Here is a 27288-nt window from a genome sequence, read left to right as displayed (position 1 = left end):
AGAGCACCTAGGACTGGTGTTAACATTTTGAAACAGCTGCCAACTCCATAGGCTTCAGACACATTTTACAGACAGCTCCGAGTTCCTCTGGCGCAGCTGTAAAACACAAAACCTGAAACCAGCTCCTGTAGCAGGGTTTTGCTCGCAGCTGTTCTGCCTCCCCCGCAGGCAGTAATTTGACTCCTTTTCAGAGCAGCTTCTTCACTAACACTACACGAGAGCGGCATAGGTGTATTTAGGGACCTCAAAACCAGGAGCCTTGGGAGCAGGTCTCCAGCGCCTGAGCAAACCGCTGAGCCTCGCCAGGACGCGCTGAGGGACCCGGCTCCGCGGGGCTCACGGCCGGCGGGCAGAGCACACCCGGCAGCAGCACCTGCGCTCCCGGGAGGCCGGAAGGAACTCCCGCCCCTCCCGGGCGAGTGCAGGGCCAGGGCCGCGACGTTGCCCGAGGGCTCCGAGTCGAGGGGCACCTCACACACCTCAGCCCCTCACTCCAGCCCCTCTCCCGTACCTGTTGCCCCCGCAGCGCGGCCCAAGCCGGCATCCGCGGCAGGCCCGGCCCAGCGGGGAGCCCCCCGGCTCCCCTATCACGGCCGGGGCCGAAAGGAGAAGGGGGTGCGGCCGCCACCCTGCCCGGCAGCCCTCCCGCCGCCGCCGGTAGCTGAAGGGACGCTGAGCCGCCCGGCGCGGCGGCAGGGCAGGGAAGTTACTCACCGCCGTCGGCTCCGCGCCGCGCTCTCCTCAGCTGCCGCCGCCTCGCCCCTCAGCCCAGCCGGCTGCGCCCGCCCGCCCGCTCCGCCTGGCGGGGAGCAAACTCCGGGCAGCACTTGGCTGAGCGCGTCTCCGCCGGGCCGGTGCTCCCGCCTCCGCCCCGGGCAGCGGCGCGGCCCAAGTGACAGCCGCGCTCCGCCACTCCGGCTGCAGCCCGGGGCGCGGGGCCGGGCAGCGGGGCGCGCCACAGCCTATGGGAGCGGGGCCGGGGCGGGCCGCGGCGGAGCCCGGGGCAGGGGTGTCCCAGCCACTCGCCTGATTGCAGAGGGGCCGGGGTCGGCGGGAGGGGCCGGGGCGGAGGAGGGGCAGGGTGGGGAGCTGCCTGCGCGGGCCCTGCCCTGCCCTGCCCGCAGACGTGTCGCCGCCTGCCCAAGCCCCGCGGTTTTGCCGGGGGGCAAACCGCTGGGGGCAAACCGCGGGGGTTCCGCCGCTGGCGGAGCCAGCAGGCTTCCTCCCTTCACTCTGGAGCTACCGACGAGCCCACTCCCGCCCGTTCACGGTCAGCCACGAGCGAGAGAGCGCTGACAACCCCACGCCTGCTTCCGCTGGCGCGGAGCCCGCAGCCCTCCCGCCCCGGGACAGAAGTTTATAGTGGGCCCCGTTGGGGTGCAGTGGAGCTGGCAGGAGCCCACCGGGCCGGTTCTGTCCCTCATTCTCCCCATTGGGGTGTCGGGGTAGAGGGGTAGGAGTGTTGCCGCCAGAGCCCGGAGGGGTGTGGCGGCGGGCCCGCTCGCACCGCCCCGGCTCCGCCCCCGCCGGGGTCCTCGCCATCCTCTGCGCTTGCCCCGGCGTTCTGCTCCGCCCCGAGCAGGGCCGCGATTGGGGCATGGCGTCGGCCTCCGCCTGAGGAACAGGGCCGTAGTAGGAAACGCGGGCGCCGTCCCACGCTCTCGCCGCGCCGCGATGGAGGAGGACCCGGAGCTGGAGAGGTGAGGGGCGGGTGGGAGCGGCTGAGCGGCCACACCAGGGACTCGGCATCGCCTCCCTCCCCGCAGGGCCCGGGACAGCGCTGGTCTGAGGCCGCCTGAGATGCGCTCCTGGGTTCTGCGGAGCGAGGGCCGGACTGTGGGGCCCTGCGCGGGCGGCCGGGGCGCAGCGCTGCGCGGTGGTGTGCTCTGCAGGTGACTGCCGGCCTGGGACCGGCCCCTCCCGGTGCGGGGCCTCGGGTGTTGGGTGTGAGGCCGCGGGAGGGCCGGGCGGTGGCGCGGAGGGAGGGCCCCGATCCCGGCCCGGCCCCCCGGGGCCGCCTCCCCGCGGCAGCCCCGCCGGAGGAGGTAGCAGCGCTCCGGTGGGGTGTTCAGTGGAAAATGAAGGTTCCTACATATATAGAAAAAGAAATCCATTAGTTTATTAAAAAACAACCAGCCAAACAACAATTGCTCTTGCCATGTAGGCGGGTACGGTTAAAACCAAGACTGAGAAGCATTAGGTGACACATCTCTCATCAATTGTAAATGAGTGATCAGGTGTATGCGGTAAAATTAAAAAAAAAAAAAAGTTAAACTTCCGTTCTTATAAGTTTTGATTCAGTGTTGGAGATCGCCCAGTTGACTAGTTTTTAAAATCTTTTACTTGTATGGAATAATACAGCTTGCCTGGGGTTTTGTTTCGTTTTTAAGAAAAAAAAAATATTTTCTACGTTGCATTTCTCTGGGACAAGGGATCTCCTGTTGCCGTGTGTTCGGAGTCACTGAGTTCTCAAGCAAACACTTAGGGTTAAAATGCAGATTTCTGTCATTACCCACAGCAGGCCTCACTTTTGTGCTAGAAGTAGACTTTAGGTGTTTATATTACAGAATTTTGGGGTAATAATATTATTTGTAGTTCTTATGTGTGTGTGTATATATATATATATACATTTTTTTTTTAAGCTTGTTTGTTTGTAACTACACATTTCTTGGGGCTTTTTAAAACTGTTAGACTGATGACCAGAAGCTTTCTGAACTGTGCTCCCTGTGGTTCTCCCCACTTCTAAGAAACCATGCCCAAGAGTGCTTATAGAAAACTTGTTTCTGCTTATATCTAGCAAGCAATTTAATAGGATAGAAGCCATAACAGTGGAGTGGTGGAAGGGCTAGAGAGCATAATGCTTTCTAAGAGGCCTTTAATGCTTGGTAAGCTGCTTCTGCTCTCAGGTCATCACTTGAATAATTAAAGCTTATTTATATATATATGCATGTTATTTTTACTAGTGCTGTCTATTTTTTAAACTTTATTTATTCAAAGCAAGTTGGAACTATCTTACTGTTCTATGCTGTCTGTCAGCCTACGGCTATTGCCCTGCTGAGAATTTGGGGTCCTCTGGGCAGTTTGGGACATAACCACTCACTTTACTGCTCTGCAATCTCCTTGTGTTGCTGCTTTTACCACTGACCAGATTTGAGGTTTTACCCATTTTATATAGCTTCAAGCTGAGTTGGTATTTGCTGTATCTTTTCCATGGCACAGTAGATAATGAGAGTGAAGCTCAGTATTACTTAGCGAGTGGTACGTGGTAGCGTTCAGCTGTCTAGTTGTCTTCAACCACTGGTGCTGTTTACCTCTTTGTGTGTTTGTTTCTGAACACATTATAGGTCCATATACTGTACTTGATGATGATCACTTTCTGCCCACCTATCATCAATTACTTTTTCCCAGCTTCAGCTTTCGTAACAGCTGACTTTACTAGTTGCACCTTGGATTCTGTTCTATTTGTGCTGTATGCATTTGGATAGAATATTCAGATATTTCTTATTCTAGACATGCTTCTCTGTACAGCCTTAAAGGGTCTGATACAGACCTTTCTTTATTCTTTGGTTTGCATAGCAGAACACCCATGGTAGTTTTTTTGTGTAATTTTTAGTCTCTTTATAATATGGCTTTAGCATACAAGCAGTGGCATTTTTAACCTGTAGCCACTGTGTTAACTATTTTAGGTAAATTTTTTTTTAGTGTTTAAAAATGTTTTTATATAGAATATTCCCAGTAGTCTCTCTGAATCAGGCTTCTGTTGCAATGTACAAGTCTTAAATAACAGCTTAAGGTTTTTTGTATGTGTGTGTGTTTTATCTACTAGGAGGGGAAAAAAAGTGTAGCTATTTGTGTGTGGGTGGGTGTATGAAAGACAAGTCAGTTGTCTTTTTTTTCTTTTTATTATTTAAGGAGAGGTCTCTTCATCTTACTTGTTCTGTTTCGTCCTTACTATCACATTCTGTCTGACTCTTGCTTGACCTTGCATTTGATGTTTTCCTCACATTAACAGGAAGTGATAGCTGCTATTGCAGCTGAATACTAACTAGCAAGTTACACATGACTGTTGCTTACTCTGTATTTTAAAACTCTAAAAGCTGTAAATACCACACCTGTGTAAAGTAGTAATTTTGGCTACATTTTACTGAATTATTTCCTCTGCTTCATCTCACCTGATATCTTTTGTTGGAACTATGAACTGACATTTTTTTCTTGTGAGCTTACTGGTACATCACTAGACTGATGATCTTTAAAGGTCTTTCCAACTGGAACTAGCCTGTGAAGACCCAGAGTCTTGAGATACAGTGGGTTTTTTAAAGAAAATTCTAGGCTTAATTCTGTCAATATATAATTAATGGTATTTTAACAGTATTGTGAAGATATGACCCAAGAGTCAGTAGAAAGACAAAAAAAAAGGTTACAAATACACTACTAGGATGTTTATTTTGTTTTTGCTGTCAGCATGTGTATTTGCATTTCCTACTTAATTTCTACTAAATATCCTTGGGAATATTGCAGAGTTCACCATTTTAATCCCAACACAAAAAATAAACATTAAAAAAAAATTCCCTTCCTAAATTATCTTCATGGTTGTTCTGTTTATTTGAAGCACAGAAAATGTTGTTTCTCTGAGGATGTGAAGGACGTGACTTTGTTATAGTGTGTGTCCGAATCTTTCCGTAATCCCTTCTGTCTTTCAACAGCTATAAATATTTCACAGCCTTGGATACCATACCTTATTAGAAGTGCCTACGAAGCTTGTTTGAAGCATCATTTACTTGGAATTAAGTGTTTCCTAAGGCAACGCTGCTCTGAATCACAAGGGATGCTATAATTCTGTAATAAGAGGCCTGTAGCTGAGTTGGGAATCAGTGATCTAGTATTTTTGCTGCACAGCAACATCCCACTTACACTTTTTACAAGTAAGCTTTGTGCCCTGGAGAAATTAATTAATAGTTCTTAATATTGTTTCGAACAGTTAAAATCAGAGTGTCAGGATTCAGCATGCCATTCTTAGACTCATGGCAGAAAAGTGGTCTGTGAGAAAGTTGCTATGTGAAATGGAGTGGAATGTACACTAATTCAGCTGATGAGAATATCAGAACAGAAATGAGCTACAAATAGCACTCATGGGACTGATAAATAGAATATTTAAGTAAGTAAGAAGCCTGATTGACAAAGAATGACAGCATTTGAATGCCTGATGTGAAGTGACTTTGCCTTTAAACAAATGTTAGGATGTTTGTGGCACATTTGTACCCTTTTTTTCATTCTTGCTCTTCATGTTGCCTTAGGCTTTATTGCATTTCATCAGTTTCCTTAGTGTGACCAGGTAAAACAAAGCAGCTTATAGGAGTTAATTATAAATAACACTGGCCCATTCCTTTTTTGCAGAAAGCAGTATCTTCAGTCCTTTACTTGACTGAAGGTCTCAGTATTAATTATTCAGATGTAATCAGAATACCAACATCCACTTCTATTTCCAGTCCCATGCATAGTTAAAAATAAATTGTACAGTCAGCATAAAACTACTTTGAGAAAACTGGTTTTAAAAACTGCTCATTTTTTTCCTTGATCCTGGCATCAAGCTACAAGACCTAGAGTGACTCAGGAGGTAGGTTTAAGCATCATTTTGGAGACTGCAGTAGCAGAGCAACTTGGCCTTTGAGCTTGAATATTAGTGGTATAGACAGCAGTTATTAATGCTGTGAAGGTCTTTGAAGATGTGTTTGGTAAACATGTCCTTTCTCTGACTCAGGTAGATGTTGAATGTGAACACTGCCTTCCTGCTCCAGGTCTGTGCATGTCTGTAGCCAGTTGCGTGCTCTGAAGCAATTCCAGTAGATAATTGTTTAAAAGTCCACATCAGGATCTTTAATGAAATGGTGCTGTGGGTGGAGATGTCAGTTAGGTTTTGTGCTGAAAGTTGCCAGACACACCCAGAGAAATCTAAAGAGGGACCATGGTGCGTGGGGGAGCCCAAAAAATGCTCAACCTTGGCTTATCCTAGGCATGTCTCAGGAGCCACCAGCCCATTAGAGACTCTTCTCCGTGAGCCCATGGGGGCACAGTGGAAGGTCAGAACCCACAGTAAAGACTCAAAGGAATGGGCATCTTCTCTGAGCTTCTCCCAGGGCTGGTCCCAGAAGACAAGCCAGGCCTCCAGGCATGACACCCATCAAGATGAATCAGTGCTGGAGCACCTTTTAAGGGTGTTGCTTGCCTAGGAGAGTGGGATACAGGAGAAGCACATTTTGAGGTTGCATAAGGCTTATTAAGGGATGTGTAGAGGAGGAACCAAAGGCAGGGAAAGGGATGGGTTCAGGTGATTTGGGGAGAAGCAAGAGTGGAAAAATAGGGGAATATGGGGATTGAAAAGTCTGGTCATGTCTAAATAAGCTGCTGGTTAATAGACTTGTCTGGTACATGTGCCCTGCACCTCAGCAGTGCAGTCTGTCCTGTCTTGCCGTTTAATTCCTTTCTAAGTTTCTTGAATGAGGGACTCGGTTTGAGGGAAGAGGGTGTGGGTGTCAGTGCTAGCAACTGGAGTCAAACCATGACTCAGAGGGACTGTTGTGTCCATGGTGGTACAACTGAAATGAGTGAGCTAGTGCAGGTCTGGATGCCACTGGGACCCAGACCTGGAGGATTGGGTGCCATCGACTGAGGGCATCTCATGGAATGAGTGAAACTTAAGTGTCAGCCACTGGAGTGGGGCTGGAGACCCATTTGGCTGTGCTGCAGCACTTAGAATGAGGTGAGGATCTGTGAGGGAGTATGTGGCTAGCAAAGACCAAGTGAGATCAGTTTATGAGTAAAGTGGGAGCTGGGGATTAGTGTCCCTCCCTAAAAGCAAGACACCAGAGGAGCTTGCTGTCAGAGGCAGCAGGGTGTCCTGGCCAGTTGCTAGGGGGATGTAGAACCAAGGGCTTTCCCGTGGTGAGACACGTGTGCCTCTGTGTCCCTCCAGGCAGGACTGCAGTGGGGTTGGGTACTGGGGAACCAGGGGAGTCCCAGCCAGCTCTGTGAGATGGTCTGTGTCAGCAACCGGGATTGTGCTGAGACAGTGGGTTGGGGGCTGACCTGCTGGAGAGCAGTGTAGGTGAAAGAGACCTGGGGGTCCTGGTAGACAAGAGGATGACCATGAGCCAGCAATGTGCCCTTGTGGCCAAGAAGGCCAATGGCATCCTGGGGTGCATTAGAAAGGGTGTGGTTAGTAGGTCAAGAGAGGTTCTCCTCCCCCTCTATTCTGCATTGGTGAGGCCGCACCTGGAGTATTGTGTCCAGTTCTGGGCCCCTCAGTTCAAGAAGGACAGGGAAGTGCTTGAAAGAGTCCAGCGCAGAGCTACTAAGATGATTAAGGGAGTGGAACATCTCCCTTATGAGGAAAGGCTGAGGGAGCTGGGTCTCTTTAGTTTGGAGAAAAGGAGACTGAGGGGTGACCTCATCAATGTTTTCAAATATGTAAGGGGTGAGTGTCAGGGAGATGGAGTTAGGCTTTTCTCAGTGGTGACCAGTGATAGGACAAGGGGTAATGGGTGTAAATTGGAGCATAGGAGGTTCAAGTTGAATATTCGAAAAAATTTTTTTACTGTAAGGGTGACAGAGCCCTGGAACAGGCTGCCCAGGGGGGTCGTGGAGTCTCCTTCACTGGAGACATTCAAAACCCGTCTGGACACGTTCCTATGTGATGTACTCTAGGTGGCCCTGCTCTGCCGGGGGGGGTTGGACTAGATGATCTTTCGAGGTCCCTTCCAACCCCAAGGATTCTATGATTCTATGAGTGGGGGCTCCTATGTCTGGTCAGAGAAGATCTGTTTGAGCAGATGCCCTGTGTGTCTGTCTGTGATCCGTGTGGCCAGCAGTGTATACATGTGGGGAGTGGGTGTGCCTGCTAGGAGTGGATTTTCAGCTTTGTTACTGGTTGGACCTGGGCTTGAAGGCCATGGCCATCTGGCCTTCTGCCTCTCAGATCCAGTGTAATAATGTCTTCCCCTGACAGGGTGGTCTATAATTATGAACACTGAGTGGTCTCTGTAGTGACATGGTGTTTTCATTGCTTGTAACTGTATCAGACGTATCTTTTAATTAAGAGTTACTAATTTTTTCAGTCCAAATTTGATCTTCCAATTAAAGATGGTGAAGCTTTTTCCCTGAGTGAAGAATATAAAACATCCCTGTTTTTTTGTGACTTTGGAGCCTTTGGCATTCTCACAGTATCAGGGCACATACATTTGTACTCCAGTATTTGGGTTCGTCTCATGTGAAACTTACATGCTACATTCCCTTTTCTCATGCTTGCTGCTCTTGGAATTGAAGCTGGCAGCCACAGGACTGTCTGTATTGTAACCAAGCTGTAAAAATGAAGAGAGCAAAGAACGTTGAGTCCCAAGAGGCCTCTAAAAGCAAATGTTAAAGCCTTGTTTGCATAGCTTTTAAGCTTTTGGCTTACTTGTGTATGGAATATAAGTTCAGTGAGTGGAAACATTATTTCAAAGAGGATCTGAACATTTTTTCATTTGTCTGTGCAAGTCTGGAGGACTTCGTAAAGGTGCAGTGAGTAAGTGATGTTGAAAGACCAATATTGGGAAATAATGTTTAATAAGAAAGGAAGATGTTGACTTATAAGGCTGCCAAGACAGATGCCAAGTCAGTCTGATATTTGCTATCGTCAGTGCAAAATAAACTTCTTGCATACTTAATTGCTTATAATTCTTAGCTAGGTTCATAGAATTGGTGTCAGCATATGAATTTATTACAGTTTGCCCTAAAACTGAATCACAGCTGTTTAAAAATGTGTGTGCGTATTAGGGCTTTGTAGCTCAGATACTTTGGTTTATGATTTTAATTATAAAATAACGACAGATACCATGGCTTTAAATCTGCCTCCTAATCAGATTCCTCAAAACAATCACTAAGTTTGTTAGCTGGTGAGTAAAAATCAGACTTTGTTGGGGTTTTTTTCCCCTCTTTCCTCTTTATCTGACATTGTTGTTTGCAGACTCAGCACAAGCTTTTATAAAGGCCACGTGTTCCTGCTGTCATTACTCTAAATTAGTGCAGGCTGCTCAGGTAGCAAATTCTGGGTCTGGACAATAAACAAATTTTGCCATCATTTCATGGAGACCTGTGTATGCAACATCTCCCACAGTCCAGTGGTAAAGCCTGGGGTTTTTTTATCCTTTTTTGTTTGTTTGTTCTTGGCAGTAGCTGTCCCACTGCTTCTACCTGGGAAGGCAGCAGTAGCTGGCAAGGCTCCTGACACTGTACTTAATATCTAGGTTCAGGGAACTCAAAGAGGTGACAGCTTACCTGGACAGGTAACTCAGTTTCCATGAATGCCCATGCTATGACTGGATATGCAATGTGTCCTTTGTGTCCCATGTGGGGTAAGGTAGCAGACAAGATGTATGTTTACAAAACCAAGATTTGTTGTAGATAGTAAAAGATCTTTAAAATTGGACAGGTTGGATTACCTGATTGTTAGGATATAACAAAATAAGGCACCTTAACAACAGAATTCCCAAATAACTGAGTAACTATTACAAGAAGGCTACCAGTTTGAGTACTAGCAACTTACTAATAATTCTTATACTAGATCTAGAATAACTAAAAGAATACCTGAAGGCCATGTAGTAAAATAATACTGCAGTCTTCTCTCTTTTGTTTAAAAGGCTCCTAAAGTTTTAAAGTTCCAAAGCTTAAAAGTTAAAGCTTTCTTTAAGATTCAAAGCTAGGTAATGATGGTATAAATAAGAATTTGTATATAGGGATTTGATATTTCTAACCCTTTTTCTGGGTGCTGCAGTGCATCCATTTCAACCTCTTGAGGAGTAACCACTCTCTGCAGGCATCCTCACTGGAGGGAAGAAGTTTGACCACACTTAGTAGGGAAAGTGTACAGGAGTCCCTCTGATCAAAGATCAGGCTTTTCTAGAATAATGTGATTAGCTGCTGTAATTTAACTACTTAGCCATACCTCAAAATTCCCTGCCAGACAACAAAAGGGAAACAGAAGTAAGAAGAAAGCCTTTTTTTTCACCAAACTCTTGTGTTTATCTACCTGTTCTCCTTCTGTCTCCATCTGGCCTAGCTGTGGCTAAGCAGACATCCATGTTCTTCAACACAGAAAAGCAGCTGGTGTCAGAGACATCAACTTGGCCTTCTATTTGTATTTTCAAGATTGTTACCAGTTCAGAGCCTGTTATGCCCTTTGCTTTTCCAAATAACTCCAGGCTGGGAGCAGTGAAACTGAGAGGCAGAGAGAAACTGAATCACAAAGGAAAACTGAGGCAGAGTGTCCTGCTACACCTTGCAATAAAATGGATGCTTAAAAAAGATTATCAAGATCATACTAACACAAAACCTTAAACCAATGCACCATTAACAGATTTGTGCACAAAGAAGCAATACTACAGGTTTTGGTGCATTTCTCTGTTATTGACTGAGTGCAAGTCTTGGAATTCTTTCCTTTGCAAAATTCTTCAAATGCAAATTCTTAAAGAAAAATGTTGTGACCTGTGAGTATTTGCATGTCTGTCTAGCATAGATCTTGGCTTTTGCTGGATGAAATAATTGCCCCCTGGACAAAGGAATCTATCTACTTAAGTTGATTAAGAATTATTTATGTTGTTTGAGAATCTGTGACTGAGTCTGGAGGCTTGTTTGGGAATCTTTAGCTAAGATATTGCTTGCTGGAAATTACTGTGAAGTAAGGAAGCTGTTCCATGATAGCTGGTTGTAAGTATAAACAATGAAAATTATACTCAAGCAGAACTGCAAACTAACTGTAGAAAGTATAGCTACACTTTGGTGTGTTCTGTACTTGTACTTATTTAGCACCAATTTCTGTTGCCAGGGGAAAAAAAGGGATGCCCAAAAGCAATGCAGACAGAAGAAAAAGCATGTCTGTCTTTTTAAAATGTCCCCAGCCTATCCTAACAAATGTACAAATCCACCATCACAAATGTGAAGGGAGCTGGTAAAGGCTCATTTTAAGACCATAACAAACTGGAGGAAGTTAGATCTAGACTGACAGATGTAGGCAGCCAGATAACTGCGTAGCATTTTCTCATTAGCTACTGAAGGAAATTCTGTGCTGCTTATTTCCATTTTGTGCTGTGCACATGCAGTGTATGCATTTAAAGCTCTTGTGTTTTCTATGTAGACTTTAACAACCTCGATGATAAGCCACTCTATTAGATGTTTAGAGCCCAGAATTAACTCATTAGATCTTCACATGGACCTGCCATATAAATTGTTTTTCTTAGACATGCTTCTGCTATTAGATAATGGCTCTTGATTTCTCTAGTCTCAGCTTAGTCTTGACAACAAAATTGATACTCAGGATTATTTTTTTTAACTTAACACATTTTTAACTTGTCAGCATAGCGAAGTCCTGCTATGCTGACAGTACTGAAACAACATGATGGGACATGTCTTTCTTGCAGTTTGATTTGAAGTGTGTTGTCAGTTACCTTTTCTGCACAGGATACACATGCTCTTGCACTATCATGATCACAGAATGGCTACAGTTGGAAGGGACCTTAAAGATCATTTAGTTCCAACCCCTCTGCTAGATCAGGTTGCTCAAGGCCCCATCCAACCTGGCCTTGAACACTTCCAGGGAGGAGGCAGCCACAATTTCCTTGGGCAACCTGTGCCAGTGTCTCACCACCCTCACAGGAAAGAATTTTTTCCTAATGTCTAAACTAAGTCTTCCCTCTTCAAGTTTTAAACCATTTCCCCTTGTTCTCTCTGTAAAAAATCCTACCCCAGCTTTCCTGTAGTCCCCTTTGGATATTGGAAGGTTGCTATGAGGTCACCTTGGAGCCTCCTCCAGGCTGAACAACCCCAATTTCTTTAGCCTGTCTTCATAGGTGCTCCATCCTTCTGTCCACTTTAGTGGCTCTCCTCTGGACACGTTCCAGGAGCATTAAACATGGTGATTGTGTTGCTCATGTAGTCCAAATGCCAGCAGACATTCTGAAACATCATAGCTGGGAAAGGTGAACAATAAATACCCTCTCTATTGCCTCCTACCTTCAGTTCCTCAAGCTTTCAGTCTTAGCATATCAGTGTTGTTAATGCTTAGCTTCATATACTGGGTATTATGGCCAGGTGCATGGCTTTCCTTTTCTGTGTGTTGCAGGTATGTTTGTTTGACATGTATAGTTTCTTAGAGTTAATTAACCAGATTCTTAGTTTATGCATTCAATTTATATAATAAATGGCTCACATTATCCTTTAATTTGTTTTCCCATTAACTTCAATCAACTGCTATAGAGCAATTACTTCAGTTTTATTTGAGATTGAAATTAAATTGTAAAGAAAACCAGAAGACTAACATTACAGGAGTTACCTATAATTTGCATAATTTAAGTTCCCCAGTGACTTTTTATATGAGTATAGTTATTTAATTGCTTTAGTGTTGGTCTGGCCCAGTTGTTCTAGAAGATACTTATATTGTAAATGTTGGTCATTTTGGATAGTGGTAGATCATAGTCACAAATATGTGACTTCCAGTGTTTCACACAGCTAGTACAGTTTGAGAGCTGGCAGCTGCAGTGATTTTAAAAATTTATTTATTTTTTTTAATAATCTGACTGCTTGCTGTTTTGCTGGTGTTTTTTAACTGTGCTCAGAGTAGGTCTGCTGTGGTTGAAAGACTTTAGGAAGAACCTAAGTGAAGTGACAGCAGGGAAGAGCATTCCCAAGGTGAAATGATAGGGACTGGGCTTTTCAGTGTAGCACACATTTTAGCATTCAGTATAGCATTACACATTTTATTTTTACTTTTCAATTCGAGTCACAATTTTTTTTTCAATAGCTTTTTATATGTCAGTGTTTCTTATAATCTTGGTGCATAGGAATCTGAATTATCTTAATAAAAAGAGTCAAAATGATTCTGGTAGCCTTGTTAGTGCTTAGTTCATTACAGTAGAAAAGCTCTCCACTTTATTGACTGATGTGGATAAGGTGCCAAATTCTTGTATTCTGTAAGTGTTAACTTTTTTCTTTTACTCATATTTAGGAAAGCTGTGGAAGAGTTGCTTAAAGAGGCAAAACGTGGGAGAACCAGAGCTGAAACAATGGGAGCTATGGGTTGGTAAGTTGTGCCAAGAGGAAATGAATGCTATGACTGATGCCAAAATAAATTGAACATTTAGTGTGTGATAACAGTGTCTGCCTTTTAACTTGCTTCATGTTCAAATAACTTGTCTTCATCCAGATAGTGCTTTTCTGGGCAAAAATTTGAGATAAAAAAGAAGCTGAATTAAATTCTTCCTGCATGAAATTGCTTGTTGAGGTCAAAGCAATCAGAAAACTGAGAGTAGCTTCTGTAGTAGTGTTTCCTTGTAATAGATGGATTTGCAAACTTTGTTTGGAACCTTGTGAGGTTTTTAAAATGGGATAGCTTCAGTGTACATGTACATGTATACTGGCCACATGTTACTGGGTTAGATTCTGTTTAGGTCAGAAGAATTCATAGCCTGACAAACCTAAGGGCTTACAATGATAGAAATAATAAATGATCCTCTAGTAGAGAATTCATGTGTAAATTGCAGACAAAAACTAACTCAACGTATAATCCAATTTTAGAAGGAGATATTTTTGATACAAAACAAAAAAAGAATTAAAAAACCAGGGACTAATTTGTATTTAAATCTTAAGTGAAATACAGTATTCATTCTTAAATGCAGTATTTCAGTTTTTACAGCTAGATTATTATGGCATGTAATTGCAATTAAAGAAGTAATAACTTGCTTAGAAGAATCATTCAACTTGAAATAACGTATATGACTTTGATAAGAAGCAAGTGGATCTAGGGATGTGCACACAAGTAGTTCACCACTTGACTGTGTAAGACATTTGTGAATATAGTTTGGCTTCCTCCATCAACAGTATTAAAAGATAAGCCTGCATGTTTAATGAAATTCTCATCTGATATCTTGGCTATGTTTGAAGTGCTTTGAAGAGATTAAGATAGTGTCTTGGAAAAAAGTTAATTCTATGTTTTCTAAACGAGTTTTGGGGTTTTCTTACATTTTATCCAGTATTTGTGCTAGGGATGCAGTTTACATCCTTAATGTTGAAACAGTTAAATTGATTTAGTCCCTAGGGTGATTATAGCTATACTGATGAGCAGGCTTTTACCCTGTCAGCCTTACCAAATGGACAGGGAAAACCAGTACAGATAATTAGCACTGGGAAGTGTTGCATACATCCAGTTACTGTGAGTTTGCAAGTTAATTCCAGATATGGAGACTGAGGATTTCTGTTGGGAGATAGCCAAGTGTCTCTGTGCAACTTCCACTGCCACTTGTGCACTCAGGAATACGTTCCAGAAGTGTGTTTGGATTCTGGGTTCTGGCTCTGGCTACTACTTCTTCCTTGTCTGTGAAAGAATAGTGGTCCTGCTCAGCTGGCTGTGATGATCAGCTCGGGGTAATATGCAGTTTGCCAAAGCCTGATGCCTGAGACCTTCCAGAGGAGGGGATAGCCAAGGGTGACCTCTTCTTCCACTGGAGTGAAATAGGGGCTGGATAGACCAGGGCTGTGTTAACTGTGTAGGAGGAGAGGATTGTCAAGAAGGCTTCAGACAGGAAGACTGTTGACATAAAAGGATTGGTGTGATGATATCCTGAAATTAGTCTGTTGAATTAAGGATCTTTTCAACTGCAAAGGAACATGAGAATAGCTATACTGGATCAAACAAAGGATCTATCTCTGCAGTGCCTTGTCTCCATCAGGGGCCAATAGCCAGAGCCTAGGAAAAGGAGGAGGAAAAGTACAAGAAAGTAGCCTTGTTTCTTTAAGGTACTGTCCTAATTTTGGGCAGTCTGCAGCTCAGGATATCCTGCATTCAGAGATGACTTTTTTTAAATATGATGCTTCTCTAGGAATTTTTCCCTCTCTGAATTTATCCTTACAGAGACTGGTAGTGATCCTGTTTGTCACAAATCTGCTGCTGTAGAGTTTGGCATAGTCTGGTGTACAGCTGATGTGTGGCCATAAGGAAGGTGTAAAGCCCTCCATGGGCAGACTCTAAGTAAGTCTTTGGTGTCTAGTTCTACAAGTGCAAGAGACAGAACATCAGACAGAAGCTGCCACTGTTCTCTTCCATGTAATATTTTTCATACCCTGGTGTGCTGTTCTGATCCTTCTGAAATGGCCCAGCAGCTAGGTATTGTGTATACATATAGGAGATGAGATAACCAGTAAGGTATTTGGAAAGAGTTGAGTATCCAGCAAAATGCTATGGGATGTAACTGGTGTTATGGTAAAATCTGAAGGGCTTTAGAAATTAAATCTAGGACTGACATGTAACCTTGCAGCTGTAAACTACTAGAAGGAAGGTAGCTGCTCCTCTGAGCTTTGTGAATACCCAAGAAAATTGGCAGAAAAGTTAGTTCATGCAAATGTATATTCATAGACCAAATCCAGGAAAGCATAACTGGTAGAAGCAAAGAAACAAGGTCATCTCCAACTTGTCTAAAAGCACAGTCTTAACAGGTAAAACACAAAACCTTCCTTCCTTGCCAAACTCAAAATACTTACAGGTGTGTTTCATGAGGACTTCTGGGATTTCCTTAGCCCTTTGTCAGAGGAGTCCTGGAGAAGAGATGGCAAACCCTGGAGACATCTAGTGTAAGGTCATCAATCCTGCATTGGCCCTGGATAGTTGAAGCAACTCGGCCTGTGAAGAAAAGATATGTTCTGCCATCTGTCTTTGGGTAAGGAGAAGCAGAGGTTGCTACTGCTCGTACTTCACTGATTCCAGTTTATGTTGATCTCCAGCACTTGCTGGATACTGGGAAATAAATTTCTGAAGCCAGTGGCACTTGATAGAAATCAGTTAAAGGGAGGTGTGTGGGGAGGTGACATTACTGGGGAATTATACTGTGCATACCAGTACAAAGGAGTAGTGTCTCCTGGTGGGTATTGATGGAAACAAAAGCTTAGCCAGCAAGCCTCTGAACACAGTTTTGGGACAGCTTTCAGTGTCAAGCCAGTGCTTCATTACTGTCCAGAGCGATTAGTTCTCCATAGCTTGAATGTACTGCCTGAAGAAGTTTCCCAAGCACCTCCAGCTAAATTTTTACTGTCTGCTCATGTGAGATGGATATCCAGCAGCTGCTGTTTCAGCCTGAATTGCAAGCAGCCAAGCCTGACTGGTAGAGAAAAAATGTACCAAGTATTCATCATTCAGTCTGATACAAAGACTCAGCCTTGAAATACTGAATGGTGTTACTAATACTACTTCCAGTTTGGGAGCATTTTACCAGTGTTACATTGTCTTCCAGGTATGCTATGGATTTCATGGGTGCTGCAACCTGTAGGGATTAGATGGCAGTAGGAAAAGGGCCTGTCCCAAACAGGGAGGTTGGTGGTGATACCAGGCAAGAGTGTATGCAGGAAGGAAAATTATCTGAAACTGCACATGGAGCAGCTGCCATTATTGCCAGTGGGCTGCATGAGCTCTTAGTTGATTTAGAATCTAAGCTCATTGGCCTCCATGCTCTCAGGACTGCTTAGACTGTAAGTATCCAGATCCATGGCAGCTTAATGCAAGAAATACTGGGTATGTCATTTTGTGTGGATCTCAAGATTATTGAGTCTCCAGTATTGACTTGTTCCTTTGTTATCCTCAAGTTTCTGTCTCTACAGTATTTCTAGTATATCTAGTTCAATACACTACAGTATTTCTAATTCCTGTAGTTCTCCTTTTGTAGGTACTTTCTGTCCATATGATTCTTTCTGGGGATGTCCCACATCCTTATGAGATACCACATGTTGTAGATCTTGATGCTGATGTTTGTTTCAAGCGTTAGTGGCACTAACCAGAAGTAAGAAGATGTGTGAGAGAGGAATAAGGAAGGCTTCTCTTCCAGAGGTGTCTTAATCCTGCAAGTTTTGAGAAAAGCAGAGCAGAATCTAGGGTTGACTCTCAGTGGTGCTGCTGTGATGCTGGAACTTCAGGGATAAGAAAAAACATGAGCAGCTGTTGGAAAGTGAACATTTGAAGGGACAGCTGGATCCCAGGATGGGAAGTTGTGGACAAATAGTGTAAGAACATTTGAAACAGTTGGATAAATGTATCCTTGATTCATCAGATGGAATAAAGCTGTAAGGTATTGGGATTTCCGTTTTATGTCTAAGTAAAATCCAGCTAAAAGCTCAGCTTTCCTTAAGTGGTTTTGTTGGTCCCATGTACACACATAAGCTTCTTACAGCAGTAGAGTTAGGTCCCATTTTAAGGGGTTGTTCTGCTTTAATGAAGAAAAGCATTTTAAATGCCACATAAGCTACTGTTTGGACAAGTTCTAGAGGTTTGTTGTTTTTTTTTTTTTTTATTTCACCCAGTGTGTAAGTCTGGTGCTCAAAGATGCTAAGTGAGCTAAGACTGAATGTAATTCTCTTCTTGGCTTTAAAAGCTTACCTAAAATATGATACAGAAAATGAGATATTTTAGGATGGTTTGTTCAGCTTCGCATTGTGAGAGCAGATAAAGTTCAAAAAATAGGATAAATTTTGGATGCATTATTTTTCTTAACCCTATTGTAAGGCAATCCTAAAATAATTTCATTCCTATATATTGCTTTCTGTTCGGTATCAAATGTGTTAGTCTGAAGTACTGCAGAATAAAAAATAACAAAGATGAGGCCAAAGGGTTTGAGAGCTGCAAAATATTGTCTTTCATCTTGTCTTTGAATGACTGTTGCATGACTGCAGAAATGCTGCAGTGCAATTCCACTACATCTCTTACGTTTGAATGTGGAGAGTAGGAGCAACAGAGTCCAGGCAGGTTGCAAAGGAAATACATTAAAATCTTGTGATCAGAGCACAGGTTCCCACCCAAGGTCCTGACAGCTGTATCAGCTGCCAAGGCCATACATAAAAGCTTGCAGGGGATCCTCTTGTGAGATCTCCCATGAAAGGTTAACAGCTTAGATTAGTTGGGAAAACAACCTTTTTTATTATTATTATTATTTCAATCATTCTTCTGCTAAGTATGATATTTTCCATGACAATTTGGAAGTGGTAGAAATATACTTGAAAGTTCATTCATAATGAACTCTGTTTCCAGGAAAGATCTGATTTATGCTGTGTGCTGAGGCTGACTATGCCAAGCCTCTTTATATCCAGTTGCTAAGCAGAGAAAAGACTGTGGGTCATGGCATCTGCTCTTGAGTCCGAGATGGTGTCAGCATATTTTACTGTTATGAACTTGGATGGTTCACTTCTGTGCTGAACTGCAGTGCTACACTTGATGACAGGTATTGGCTGGAAATTCTGTGTTTTGGCACTGACTTTGGCTTAAAATGTACTAATTAGTTAGGATTTGACCTGTGTTTGCATTAACAGATTTAATATTTTTTTTTCTTGCTCAAAAATGTGATGCTGATATTTCACCATATTCATGGTGGAGATACTTGAGGGAGGGGGGGTGTGTGGCTTACCTTTGGAGGGGGATGAGGTTCTTTTTGGGAAGAATAACTTGGTTTAGCTTAATGAAGCTTACAAAGCAAAAAGTAAACCATTACATTAAGTGAATACCTTGCTACAGAACTGGAGTCTGCTTTGTAGATGAGTGCTCTAGAACTGCAGGCTGCATGCCTGCTCTGGTCACACCTGCAGCCCTGCTTCAGGCAAGCTTCAGTTTGGAACTTTAATGTTCTTTTAGTATGTGTTTTGTTTTATTTTTAAAGAAAAGCTTTTAAAATCTTTTCTTTGGCACTGTTCACTAGTCACCAGTATAGCATTCTATCTTGCATAGGTTAAGCTTGCCTCCCAGCCCTTTAGAACATTCCTTGAGGTCAAAACTGTCTTTGAATTGAGTGTTGCAGGATTAGACCTACAGCTAGCAAAAGGCTTGTGTCTGGGCAGATCAACTGTAGAAGTGTTCTGCAATTTTCTCTCTGTTAGAAATTATCTCAAAGTTATTGGGATTATTATAGTTCATTTTTAGTCTTCACAGTCCCATATATACCGTGGATATATGTAAACATTATGGGCTTGTATGTATGGACGTGTAATAGAGCATGTGCCATACATGTCATTTAGGATGTGCAGACAGAATTTGCTTTGTTGAAGTCTGAGGTTGCTAACTAAGCACTAAGAAAGCCAATGGGGTGCTGGGTTGCATCAACAGAGGCATCATCAGTTCATTGTTAGTTCAGTTCTGATCTCCACTATTGATACGTGTGTATGGGCTGGAAAGGGTCCAGAGAAGGACCACAAAGATGGTCAAAGGACTGGGAAGCCTGCTGTGCAAGGAAAGGACAGGAGAACTGGGTTTGTTTAGCCTGAAGAGAAAAAGGCTTAGGAGGAGGCCATGTTCTAGTGCTTAAAAGGTTGTTTCCAAGAAGATGGTGACTCCTTGAGTTGCATGGAAAAGATGAGGGATAACAACTTACTCCTGAGGACACCGTGATTTGACATCAGAAGATAATTTTCACTATGAGAATAGTTGGACATTGATACAACCTCCCCAGGGAAGTGGTGGATTCTTCAACACTGGATACTTTAATGACTCATCTTACCAAGGTGCTGGGCAATCTCATCTAAACAGTGCTCTTACCTAGAAAAGTTGGACCATATTGTTCAATATCTTCATCAACGACTTGGATGAGGGTATAGAATATACCCTCAGCAAGTTTGCTGATGACACTAAGCTGGGAGGAGTGGCTGACACACCAGAAGGCTGTGCTGCCATTCAGAGAGACTTAGACAGGCTGGAGAGTTGGGCAGAGAGAAACATGATGAAATTCAACAAGGGGAAGTGTAGAGTTTTGCATTTAGGGAAGAACAACACGATGTCCCAGTATAGGTTGGGGGCTGACCTGCTGGAGAGCAGTGTAGGTGAAAGAGACCTGGGGGTCCTGGTAGACAAGAGGATGACCATGAGCCAGCAATGTGCCCTTGTGGCCAAGAAGGCCAATGGCATCCTGGGGTGCATTAGAAAGGGTGTGGTTAGTAGGTCAAGAGAGGTTCTCCTCCCCCTCTATTCTGCATTGGTGAGGCCGCACCTGGAGTATTGTGTCCAGTTCTGGGCCCCTCAGTTCAAGAAGGACAGGGAAGTGCTTGAAAGAGTCCAGCGCAGAGCTACTAAGATGATTAAGGGAGTGGAACATCTCCCTTATGAGGAAAGGCTGAGGGAGCTGGGTCTCTTTAGTTTGGAGAAAAGGAGGCTGAGGGGTGACCTCATCAATGTTTTCAAATATGTAAGGGGTGAGTGTCAGGGAGATGGAGTTAGGCTTTTTCAGTGGTGACCAGTGATAGGACAAGGGGTAATGGGTGTAAATTGGAGCATAGGAGGTTCAAATTGAATATCCAGAATGACAGAGCCCTGGAACAGGCTGCCCAGGGAGGTCGTGGAGTCTCCTTCACTGGAGACATTCAAAACCCGCCTGGACACGTTCCTCTGCGAGGTACTCTAGGTGGCCCTGCTCTGGCAGGGGGGGTTGGACTAGATGATCTTTCGAGGTCCCTTCCAACCCCTAGGATTCTATGATTCTTGTCAGTTTTCATTCTTAGTATAGTTCAGGCAGCACTTAGCCTGCCAAAAAGAAATAAATACTTAAAATGAATTTATTTAGGGCAGATTGTCTCATTCTGGTGCTTTATATATTAGTGCTCCATCAATACATTAGCTCTTAAAACAAAACCAAAAGGATGTGGAATAGTTTTTCACCTGGAAAGCTGCCCTCCTTGGTAGGAAGTGTTGAGATCCAGCAGTTTAATTCTGGCATAGGACATACAGAGGATGTAAATGTTGCCTGATTTGTGTTTACCTTGAGCATAACCTATGCCATGGCATGTTCACAGCTGATGTAGCTTGAAGTAGAAACCCTATTCAATAGACATATGTTAGCCTTGCATTAATACAGCTAATGGATAAATACTGTCTCCCTAGTTTACAAAACAGCTATACCAGATGTACAGATTTAGACTTGGTTTTAATGTGGGGCTTTTAAAAGTGGGATTTGAGCAAAACGGTGTAAAATTATATGCAGAAAGTTTAGAAAAACAAACCAAAAAAACCCAGTTATGCTGTAGAAATTTGTCAAGAGGTACCTAGCAGAAATAAAAGTGTGGCTGTCTTATGTATACTTTGAAAATGACTCATAAGTTCTTTGAGAATTTAGGACAACAACAATTACCAGTGATTACCAGTATGCTGACCTGAAGAAAAACACCGGAGTAAATGCCATGCCCAGTTACAAGTCAGGAAATACACTAAATAATCAGATGAGATCTTCATTACAATTTTCTTGTTCTGATACCTCAGTTATTCAGAGGTGTTGAAGTTGTTTACGTGGTCACAGTACAGTTCCTGCACTTACACAAAATATTCAAGAAAAATAATTTATCTTAATGCTGTGGTGTTTGGCTTCATTGACTCTGCAGTTGATTCAGTAAGTGGCACTGTGATCTCCAACAGCTCTGCTGTCTTAGAGTAATCCTGTAAGTTTCTTCATTAGTGTGCAGACTTGTGAAGACAAAAGCTCCTACCATAAACAAAGTCATCAGAGTGATATCTGCTTACTACAGGAATATATTCAAACTTTTTTTCTCATTCCCTTTCAGAGATGATAAATTTGAAATAAGTGGCATACAACTGATATCAACAAGATAAATAAAATGTAGAGTATTGGTTTACTGAAACTAGCTGATAAATTGTGCAAAAATATTATGCCAAATTATGTGCAAAAGCATTAAGCTGCAAGAGGAGAAAATGAGAAACAATAGAAAGGAGTTGGATAAGTATCGTTTCTGTTTTAGAAAAAGAAGTAAAATATTTTGTTGGTTGGTTGCCAAAGATAAGGTGTGCTTCCTATGTCTGTTTTATTACTACAGCTGTTTGGGTTCTTCGTGCAATTTTATCTTTTTACTTTCTAAATATCCCAGTTTATTAAATAATGCTGGCTTTAGTAGGTCAGATTGTGTAAACCATTCTGATTTAACTTAGAATATACTATTAAATATTTGATTCCTGAATATCTAAGATAAGCACTGTTAACCTTAAAATATATCGTCGTCCTCTAATTCCCCCTGCACATGCTACCTTGTGAAAATCATGTGAATTTTCACGGTATTGGAAGAAAATAATTTTCATCCTGTTGAGAGTAAGATAAGAGAACAGAGACAACCTTGAGCGTATCTTTCTGTACTGAGAGTTTACACTAGGTGGCATGCAAGGAAAGCCAAAAGCACAAACCTGTCTTAAAATTATAGAAGCAAAATTCTCAGACTTGTTTCAGGATGTTTTTATCTTGCCTTTTGACGACTTTTAAATGTCTTTCCAGGTTGAAATGTCCTCTTGCTGGTACAAATAAAAGATTTCTTATTAATACCATCAAAAACACGTTACCATCACAGAAGGAACAAGACCAAGAACGTGAGCAAAAGGAAGACAGTAAGGAGCCTGAGCCAAACAAAAGCAGGAAAGAAGAAAAACCGAAGAAACGCAGAATTCATCCATACACTCCCAGCTTTCAGTCCAGGAGGAGAGTCAGCTATTCTCCTCCCAGGCACCGAAACAGGAACCAGCACACAAAGGAGAAGCATGAAAAGCGATCAAGCAAACGATGAGGAGTGGGGAGTGATGAATATGTGTTGTTGCAAGCCAGGAATGTCATTAAGCATTGCACACTGCAGGGGTGTCTCTGATTTTCAGGAAAAGATGCCCTTCAATATTGAATTTGGAACCAAGTTGCTTGTGTGAGAAGTAACCTTGGGATAGCTTTAGCAAACCTTTCTTTGGGACCTTTAAGAGAAAAGCAAAGTGCAGAATAAATACTTCATTTGTTTTAGAACAGACCTTTCCCTTTGCTCCATTTCCCTCTCCCCCTCTGGCTAAGCTTAGGGTCTTGGTGATGGAGCGTGAGATGTATGTCACTGTCCAATACAACTCATTTAGTCATGTCACTCTTTTGGAAATAAATTTAAATTAAGCAGAAATCTATTTATTGTGTAAAGTTGACAGAACTTCTTTGCTGCTAAACAATAGAGAAGTTTTGTGCGTTTGGCTTAGTTTAGCTTTACAGAATCTAGAAGAAGGGAAAGCTGGTCAGTGACTGGCCAAGCTCGTGTGGTTTTTTATGGAATATACAAGTTTGCTTCCTTTAGTATAAAAAGAACAAATTTAAAATGGATAACACTGGTTTTGCTTGCCAGGAGCAGCCACTACGAATTGTACTGATTTTGCTTGTTGTATATTCACAAACCTGTTGTAGATAATAAACATTACCCCTAAAAAGCCATAACTGCAATAATTATCTCTGTTTAGACTCTACTCTGTAGTAACCTCTAGTAGTTTGAACAGCCTGTTGTCATGGTGCTTTCAAAACAAATCTTGAAGACAAAATTATTTTGCTCTTTGTCCATTGCTAGGAAGTTTCCAAGTAAATGTGTAATACTAGAAATGCAGAGGTGATGCTTAGAACAGTCAAATGCTCACTTTCCAAGCCTGTGTAACAGTTCTGTAGGGGTACAGGTCTTAAACTTGTAATGACTTGGAGCACATGTAATACACATCAGCATATTGTGGGTCTCACTTCTCTTTGTGTCAGAATAACAAACTTCTATGTGAAATATTTTGTATTTCAGTATTCTCAAAAATTACTGTTTTGAATATAGGTTTCTGTTTTTAAGTGTGTTAACAATAAAATCGAAAATGTTCATGAAGTGCTCTGTGGAATTACTTTGTGGAATTCTGGTGGATTTTTTTTTTTTTTTTTTTTTTTTTGTGGCTAACATGGCCTCTTTCCTCTACAGCGCTTCATGGTCCTTCAGAGTTGTGTCAGGGCAAGAGTGCCACCTATAGGCTTGTGTACACCTCATCTTTCTATACTTACAGTCACTCATGGAGAGATTATTTTAGCTAGAAGATGGTGAGACTAAAGTGGAAATCTGCTGTGGCTGAATGTTGATACATGAGCTGCAAATTACTCTTCTGAATAATGGGAAGGTAATTAAGCAGGTGGTGAGGCCACCAGTGGCTGCCAGGATCAGTGCATCCATCCAAGTGTGGGGTACTTCTGTATTTCCACTGAGGAGCTGTGGAGAGTTTCTCTCTTGTCTGGCAGGAACCTTAGTGCTGCAATAGAAGTCCCAGCCTTTCAGAGTGTCCAGTGATTTAAGCAGGATCAAGGAAGAAGTAGTATCTGTGGAGAATGTGGGACTGTCTTTGGTTTTAAATTAACAGATATTGTTTGCAGTCTGTGTTTTTGCAGGACATTGCCTTTGTTCTTAATAATCCTTTTTGGAAGGAGAGCACCCATAATTCCATCCAGGCTCTGCTGCAGTGGCACTGCTGGATGGATGTGGCTTTGCAGCAGAGAATTCATCTTGCCATGGGTTAGGAGTGGGGCTGGAGATGGTGCAGAGAACAAATCCATGTGAATTGTTACTGGTTTGGTTTCCAGTGTCTTGTGTCCTAAGAGCTTTCTGCCTTGGGCCTTCACACACCCCTTTAGGATAAGTGCTGCTGTTGATTCTGTCTTAATTTCAGATGATTTTTGGGTAGGGAAAGTAATTAGAGTATGCTTTCAAAATGCATCTGCATTGTTGATAGAGTGCTTCTGTACTAGAAATATTCACCAAGAGGATCTGATACGACCTAAACTGAACAAGATGGAGAAAGCCTGTGTTCATCAGTGGTAGTAGGTTCAGATCTAATTGCACTTTTTGCTGACAGAAAGTGAACATATGTAAATTAGCATTCTTTCCTTGGTTCTGTCCATATTTTAGTCCTGTCTTTTGTAAGTATACTGCTCACTAACTGTCTTAAGACAAATCTTTACCTGCTGATTACTTTTTAAAATAAAAAATTAGTTGCATAAAGCTAAATAAGTCTTACATCTGCAGTTGCTCCTATTGTCCAGAACAAACATCATAGTTATAAGGCACCTTAAAAGTAGGATTTAAACCCTGAAACCTAAAGCTGAATGTGACTTTTAAAAGTGTATTTTAACTCCTGTAACTCAGAATATTTTTTAAAGTGCACAGTCCTTAAAATGGGTAAATACATGGATGAATAAAAAGTATGTTCTTAGTTTCATCTTCCCATAGTACAACATTGCAGCCTGGTTACATTGGAGGAGAATGCACCTTATGTTAGTATTGCTGCAGTGATACTTTAAAGGTCTTTTATCTGATCTACTAATATTTTTATTTCTTTAGTTCCAGAGTGTGTTGTCTGGACAACAGGTTTTATTCAGGTGAGGGTATTCTCTTACTGTAGCCACAAGAACTTGTTAATCAGACTTTATTATTATGTTGGACAGAAATCCTTCAAAATGTTGATTTTTCATCAACCTGATGCTGAATATAGAACACAAAACAATGTGAAAGAGGATAAAACATTTTATGATGGGGCTTTATGAAACAGTCTGATTAGTTTTGACTGTCAGGAATAATAATGTGCAGTTCTTATTTTGATTGTACAGCCTTTTCTCTTTTGTAAATCCGGTTTGAATTATTTACAACAACTTATGAAGGTCCAAGAAAAGCCCAATAGATTTAATGTATAACATGGCTTAAAGGCAAGAATAGACCCTGTTTTCAGACTGCTCCAAGTTCACTGCACAGAAGTTCCTTGAGGTGCAGTTTTAAGAGCATTCTTTAGTGATTATTAAATTTCTACAGCAAACTAGCTAACAAAGGAGATGTAAATGTTTGTAGATCAATGGAATAATGTAGCAGGAGGGGGTTGCTTTTCCTGCAGAAACAGAACTGGGTTTTGTGTTGTGGCTGCAAGTTCATCACTGAGAAGCATGTTTACTCTCCTACCCCATCAGAGCTCTCATTAATAATTATGTGTTTTCGATTAATTAAACTGGAACAACACAGAAGTAGACTTGCTTGGATAAGTAGCAAGAAAACATGCTTGGACTGTGTTTGGAGAAGGATTTTATTCATTTTATCAGTAGTGTCACTGATCCACCAAATCTTTATTCATGTGAGTGATCTTTGCACTTGCAAATAATCCTGTTGTAGCTCCCCATCTATGAATGGAACTCTCATCTCCATTAATAAACACTCTGTTTTAGTGATTGTCAATAAGAAACAGTCAAGAGTAAATGTTAAAGAGGGCATAGCTCCAATTAAAAAGAAAAAAACTTTAAAAATTTGCAAACTATATATATATATATACCCACTCCCTCATTTCTAGATACAATAGTGTTACAACAAAAAAAAAAGTGTCAAATACTTTTATGCTCCATATTTAGTAGTGTCTCAAATTAATACTGTGAATGTGTTTTCATTATCTCTTATCATTTCAGTATGGCTTCTACTTTAAATTTACCAAATAAAGTTTTAGTAACTCTCAGTGAGTTGCCCCCACCTTATAAATTGCTGGTAGGAGGCTGCATCTGTATTCAATCTTAAAACATACACTCTCCATCATTCACTGCTGCCCAAAATGCATTACAACTGGAATGTTGAGCCACTTACTCTAGGCTAAGGAACAGTCCAAGTTCTGCATGGTTCTCCAAATGAGTGTCCTGTGTCTTTTACCATGTGATTGCATAGGGCAAGTTGCACAAGCACTGTGTGAGGGGTGACATGGTGCCCTGGACAGGGGATGCAGTGCCCTGTAATGTTGCTGGAGGTCACTGGAGAAAAGCTCAGTTTCCACCTACAGTTTCCTTGTAGGGTTTTAGGCAGGTTATCTTGTTCCTTTTGATATGTCTGTACCATACAGCGTAGGATTTGCATGGCCATAAGCACTGCATGCTGCATTTCTCACTTCTGTCCTCTTGCCTGCTCTGCAGAACCATCAGGTTCCCACTGTGGTCATGTTTGGTGAGATCCCAGAGGTTTGTGCAACCAAGTGGGCAGTGAGGTGGATGGGGAACTGGTTGGATGGCAGAGCTCAGAGAGTTGTCATCTGTGGTGTGGAGTCCAATTGGAGCCTTGCAGTAGTAGGGTCCCTCAGGGGTCAGTACTGGATCCTGCCCAGTTCAACCTATTAATGAGTGACCTGGATGAAGTGACAGAATGTACTCTCTGCAAATTTGCTGATGATACCAAACTGGTTACTGGTGCACCAGAAGGCTGTGCTGCCACCCAGCATGACCTGTACAGGCTGGAGTGTTGAGTGGAGAGGTACCTCATGAAGTTCAGCAAGGGCAGGTGTAGAGTCCTGCATGTGGGGAGGAATAACCCCACGCACCAGTACAGGTTAGGGGTTGACCTGCTGCAAAGCAGCTCTGTGAAAAAAGATCTGGAAGTCCTGGTGGAGTCAGCAATGTGCCCTTGTGGCTAAGAAGGCCA

At 42.6% G+C, this 27288-nt stretch overlaps 1 protein-coding gene across 1 annotated transcript; it reads left to right on the top strand.

Annotated features, from left to right (window-relative positions):
- The first annotated feature begins 1343 nt into the window (after window positions 1-1343).
- Window positions 1344-23689, top strand: LOC103529470 (protein POLR1D). The gene is made up of 3 exons (XM_030451041.1): window positions 1344-1700; window positions 13034-13108; window positions 22314-23689. The coding sequence occupies exons 1-3, from the start codon at window positions 1675-1677 to the stop codon at window positions 22597-22599; spliced, it is 387 nt and encodes a 128-aa protein (XP_030306901.1). The 5' UTR covers window positions 1344-1674; the 3' UTR covers window positions 22600-23689.
- Window positions 23690-27288: the final 3599 nt, after the last annotated feature.

The sequence above is a fragment of the Calypte anna genome, chromosome 1 (assembly GCF_003957555.1).
Source record: "Calypte anna isolate BGI_N300 chromosome 1, bCalAnn1_v1.p, whole genome shotgun sequence".
NCBI classification, from domain to species: Eukaryota; Metazoa; Chordata; class Aves; order Apodiformes; family Trochilidae; genus Calypte; species Calypte anna.
The sequence above is the reverse complement of the archived record's forward strand: the minus strand, read 5'-3'. Positions and strand labels throughout refer to the sequence as shown.